Below are 5,573 nucleotides of genomic sequence, written 5' to 3'. Positions count from 1 at the left end.
TCTTAAGGATTATTTCTTTGTTTTGAATAAGTTCACGGAGCGCTCGGCGCTCCCCAGGCGGCAGATTGTTTTTAGGTTTATTTAGTGGCACTTCTGTTAGCCGTAGTTTGACTTCCTCTAAATAGGATTCTAGAGCAACTGACCGTTGAACTGGGGGAATCCAACTAGACTTCACATGGAAGGGGTGTGGTACAGTATCTTTGCCATGATAAATGTATTTGAGGCGCATCCTTCTGGCAAATTGGTTAAAGTCTGAAATTAGTTGGCTCCTTATCTGGTTTTCTTTCATGACAGGAGTTGGAATGAATTTCAAACCCCGAGAGAGTAAATTGATCTGCTCTGTTGTTAGTTCTGTGTCTGAGAGGTTCTTAATGTGTTTTTTGCGTGTCTCTATGGCTTCGTTATATAGCTTAATGTGTTTGACATTTTTCCGCTTTCTTCTCCTGTGATTTCTTTCAGTGAGTGTTTTACTATTTATCCCCTTCTCTTTTCCCTTGTTAGAAACAGAGAGAACACTGGGATACGATTCACTTTGTTTATTCTCAATATCAGTAAACTTTGACATCATTTGTGAGAACTTGTCGAACTTAGCTTGGAGGTCTGATGCTAACTTAATTACATCAGTGCTTTTCATTACATTGTTTTCTCTAGTCGCCGATGGCGTCTTATGCTCTCTAGTTTGAACAACATTAGTCGCTTTCCTGAAGTGAGGCTTATCCTTCTCAACCTTTTTTTTCGTTTGTTCTGAAGACGATCAATGCGTCTTTGGTGAAACTTCGCTAACGAGTGAATGAACTCTTGTTCGGCAGTTTTTCTAATCGAGCCTATTTCTCGTTTAAATTCTTCGTCTGGCGTGATATTTGCACGCACGTTGTACCTTAGTGTCTTTGGACATGTTCTGTCCTTCATGTGTTTTCTCAGTTTCGTGATGGCTGTCTCTGATTTTTCAATCTTTGTCTCTAAGGAGGCGGCTTCGGCGGCTCTGCGTGGTGTTTTGCCGTTATGGGTCTGATCGTTAGATTGGTCCCGTTTTCGTTTTCTATCGTTATGGTACTGTTCTCTAGGAACTCTTGTTGTCTTCTGGCGGGTAGGTTGAGAGTCAGGTATAGTTTCAGAGTCGTCAGTAATGGCGCTTTCGTTTCCTTCACCTTCTGTCTCGTCAAGGAGTAGATTTTCCTCTTCAGCGTCCATTGGAGACTCATCTGTTTCTTCTGGCTGAGGTGGTCTAAGTTGACCGTCTTTGGTGAGAATTGAATATTCCATATGTAGATGTAAAAGCTGAAGCAAGACTGCAGTTTCGATTCTACTAGGGAATCTCGTCAGTTGCTAGAGGTATATCTCATGGATAGTGGTAACGTAAAGAGGTTACAGCCGTTTATATAACGCTTAACGGATCGAAAATGCGCGCCTGTTTTTCTATTGGTCCATAGATTCTGGCCAATGACGTGAGTCTTTTGCAATTTCGATCCGACATACACCCACCAGGCGTTAAAAAAGGTTTTGTCAAAGGAGAGGCTCTTAGACTTCTAAGAACTAACTCTTCTAAAGTCACATTTGACAAGAATACTAAAAACTTTAAAACACGCCTTATCTCGAGAGGCTACCCAGAGAGTATGGTAGAAAAGATCCTCTCAGAAGTTAAATATGCAGATAGAGCGACAGCTCTGACACAAAAACAGAAAGCGCAAAAAATACTTTTACCCTTTGTCACGCAATTTCAACCGTCATTACCAGGTTTGAAAAACATACTAATGGAAAAATGGCATTTAATAGAAAACCAGCCACTACTCAGAGAGATATTCAAGGAACCTCCCTTGATCTCTTATAGAAAAGGAAAGTCGCTTAAAGACATGCTTGTTAAAGCAAAACTGTAAAGGCTTATAACAACACAACGGTCACACAGCAGGAGCCGCGCAGGTCTGTCAACCCCATTTTACCATGCTTGATATTTTTAGACATGACCCCGTCCTGCGACGTGCCAGACAATCAGAATTTGAACATGTACAATGATACAAAAGAAGTAAATGTACCCAGTACATACGAATATTCAGATCTTCATCTTTGGAAATGTTGAATAGTAATATTTACTTATAAAGTCTATGTACTTTTCAGAGAGGACAATAACCTACATTGTTCAAATACTGACGAGAAAGCCTTCTATAGAAACACAACTGTATGTCGGATCGAAATTGCAAAAGACTCACGTCATTGGCCAGAATCTATGGACCAATAGAAAAACAGGCGCGCATTTTCGATCCGTTAAGCGTTATATAAACGGCTGTAACCTCTTTACGTTACCACTATCCATGAGATATACCTCTAGCAACTGACGAGATTCCCTAGTAGAATCGAAACTGCAGTCTTGCTTCAGCTTTTACATCTACATATGGAATATTCAATTCTCACCAAAGACGGTCAACTTAGACCACCTCAGCCAGAAGAAACAGATGAGTCTCCAATGGACGCTGAAGAGGAAAATCTACTCCTTGACGAGACAGAAGGTGAAGGAAACGAAAGCGCCATTACTGACGACTCTGAAACTATACCTGACTCTCAACCTACCCGCCAGAAGACAACAAGAGTTCCTAGAGAACAGTACCATAACGATAGAAAACGAAAACGGGACCAATCTAACGATCAGACCCATAACGGCAAAACACCACGCAGAGCCGCCGAAGCCGCCTCCTTAGAGACAAAGATTGAAAAATCAGAGACAGCCATCACGAAACTGAGAAAACACATGAAGGACAGAACATGTCCAAAGACACTAAGATATAACGTGCGTGCAAATATCACGCCAGACGAAGAATTTAAACGAGAAATAGGCTCGATTAGAAAAACTGCCGAACAAGAGTTCATTCACTCGTTAGCGAAGTTTCACCAAAGACGCATTGATCGTCTTCAGAACAAACGAAAAAAGGTTGAGAAGGATAAGCCTCACTTCAGGAAAGCGACCAATGTTGTTCAAACTAGAGAACATAAGACGCCATCGGCGACTAGAGAAAACAATGTAATGAAAAGCACTGATGTAATTAAGTTAGCATCAGACCTCCAAGCTAAGTTCGACAAGTTCTCACAAATGATGTCAAAGTTTACTGATATTGAGAATAAACAAAGTGAATCGTATCCCAGTGTTCTCTCTGTTTCTAACAAGGGAAAAGAGAAGGGGATAAATAGTAAAACACTCACTGAAAGAAATCACAGGAGAAGAAAGCGGAAAAATGTCAAACACATTAAGCTATATAACGAAGCCATAGAGACACGCAAAAAACACATTAAGAACCTCTCAGACACAGAACTAACAACAGAGCAGATCAATTTACTCTCTCGGGGTTTGAAATTCATTCCAACTCCTGTCATGAAAGAAAACCAGATAAGGAGCCAACTAATTTCAGACTTTAACCAATTTGCCAGAAGGATGCGCCTCAAATACATTTATCATGGCAAAGATACTGTACCACACCCCTTCCATGTGAAGTCTAGTTGGATTCCCCCAGTTCAACGGTCAGTTGCTCTAGAATCCTATTTAGAGGAAGTCAAACTACGGCTAACAGAAGTGCCACTAAATAAACCTAAAAACAATCTGCCGCCTGGGGAGCGCCGAGCGCTCCGTGAACTTATTCAAAACAAAGAAATAATCCTTAAGAAAGCAGATAAAGGCACAACAACCGTCATAATGAAAAGAGAGAACAAAATAAATGAGGGACAAAAACAGTTGGATGATAGAAACAACTATCAACCTTTGGAAAAACCAATGGTTAAGGACACATCCCAGAGAGTTAAACACCTCATTAACACTCTACATAACGAAGGTTTCATTGACGAAATGACAGTAAAATGGTTTAACCAGACACCAGATCCGCCACGAATTCCAGTATTCTACACTCTCACAAAAATACACAAACCGACTTTAGTTGGAAGACCTATCATTTCGGGGTGCGATGGCCCCACAGAACGCCTCTCATCATTTGTAGACAAGCTACTTCAGCCAATAGCACAAATACAAGACTCGTATCTTAAAGATACGACACATTTTATAAGATTTATCGAAAACACTAGGGTGCCTAGTAACGCTTTCTTAGTCTCAATGGATGTCACCAGCCTTTACACGAATATCCCACAGGAGGAAGGAATTACTATAGTATGCAACGCATACGAAAAATTTCATGACAAAAACCCTCCTATAGCTACACACCTGCTTAAAGAAATGCTCAGTCTTATCCTTAAAGAGAACTCTTTCCATTTCAATGGGAAAGACTATCTCCAGACTCACGGAACTGCTATGGGCACGAAAATGGCAGTAGCTTTTGCCAACATTTTTATGGCAACAATAGAAAAGGAGATCTTAAAACAAAGCAGAAGGAAACCACTAACGTGGAAAAGGTTTATTGACGACATATTCTCTTTGTGGGACACAAACAAAGAAGATATAGATCTTTTCATTGAGCAAGCCAATTCTTTTCATCCTACAATCAAGTTCACTGCTGAAATATCACAAATTGAAACCACATTCTTGGACACGACAGTCTATAAGGGAGAGAGATTTGAGAAAGAAAGAATTCTCGACGTGCGCACGCATTTTAAATCTACTGAAACGTTTCAGTACACTAACTTTAACAGTTGCCACCCACCAGGCGTTAAAAAAGGTTTTGTCAAAGGAGAGGCTCTTAGACTTCTAAGAACTAACTCTTCTAAAGTCATATTTGACAAGAATATTAAAAACTTTAAAACACGCCTTATCTCGAGAGGCTACCCAGAGAGTATGGTAGAAAAGATCCTCTCAGAAGTTAAATATGCAGATAGAGCGACAGCTCTGACACAAAAACAGAAAGCGCAAAAAATACTTTTACCCTTTGTCACGCAATTTCAACCGTCATTACCAGGTTTGAAAAACATACTAATGGAAAAATGGCATTTAATAGAAAACCAGCCACTACTCAGAGAGATATTCAAGGAACCTCCCTTGATCTCTTATAGAAAAGGAAAGTCGCTTAAAGACATGCTTGTTAAAGCAAAACTGTAAAGGCTTATAACAACACAACGGTCACACAGCAGGAGCCGCGCAGGTCTGTCAACCCCATTTTACCAAAAAACACTGCTTCGGTAGATTAAAAATGATGTCGTTTTTTGTTGGATTTGGCATTCTATTGCAACTTTTCGCTTTTGGCTGAAAAATTCATGGCTCTTTTATTTCAACCAATCAGAAGTAAAACCAAGACCAATCTGTAGACCTGCGCATGCGCACAAATTTACCGGTGCTTTTAGCTTGCTCTGCGTTCATAGATAGTCATAGTTTTTGCTTCAAAATCCAATTAGTTCTTGTATTATTTACTAAAAACTTTGGGGTATTGTTTTTTATTCGTGTAATGACCTTGCAGATCTGTATACAGTATTAATTGCAGTTCGTTTTCTTCAACTGTAGGCCAATCTTGACATTAACAAAGAAAAATTCGCCGCCGAGTTTGTCTGCCTGTTGGACGTGGCTTCCGACCCAAAAGAAGTAGCAGTCTTCACGCAGTACTTAGAGTCGTTTTTCATTTTGGCATCAGCCCGTATTGACCTGATAGCAGAGG

At 40.2% G+C, this 5,573-nt stretch overlaps 2 protein-coding genes across 2 annotated transcripts in view; one reads left to right on the top strand and one right to left on the bottom strand.

The window, feature by feature from the left end:
* Positions 1–638, bottom strand: part of LOC140948636 (uncharacterized) — a 2,064-nt gene extending 1,426 nt beyond the window's left edge. The window contains exon 1 of the mRNA XM_073397900.1: positions 1–638. This exon is cut by the window's left edge and continues 1,426 nt beyond it. Coding sequence (XP_073254001.1) covers positions 1–634 — 634 coding nt within the window. The 5' untranslated portion in view covers positions 635–638.
* A 2,434-nt stretch (positions 639–3,072) lies between these two features.
* LOC140948641 (uncharacterized) lies at positions 3,073–5,073 on the top strand. The gene has a single exon (XM_073397905.1). The coding sequence runs from the start codon at positions 3,080–3,082 to the stop codon at positions 5,021–5,023; it is 1,944 nt and encodes a 647-aa protein (XP_073254006.1). The 5' UTR covers positions 3,073–3,079; the 3' UTR covers positions 5,024–5,073.
* The last annotated feature ends 500 nt before the right edge of the window (positions 5,074–5,573 follow it).

Source organism: Porites lutea, chromosome 9 (genome assembly GCF_958299795.1).
Source record: "Porites lutea chromosome 9, jaPorLute2.1, whole genome shotgun sequence".
Taxonomy (NCBI): domain Eukaryota; kingdom Metazoa; phylum Cnidaria; class Anthozoa; order Scleractinia; family Poritidae; genus Porites; species Porites lutea.
Note: the sequence above shows the minus strand (reverse complement) of the source record. Positions and strands in the feature narration are given on the sequence as shown.

Bases quoted from the DNA above. Each gene is read 5' to 3' on its own strand.
- LOC140948641 (XM_073397905.1), top strand. From the start codon at position 3,080: ATGATGTCAAAGTTTACTGATATTGAGAATAAACAAAGTGAATCGTAT.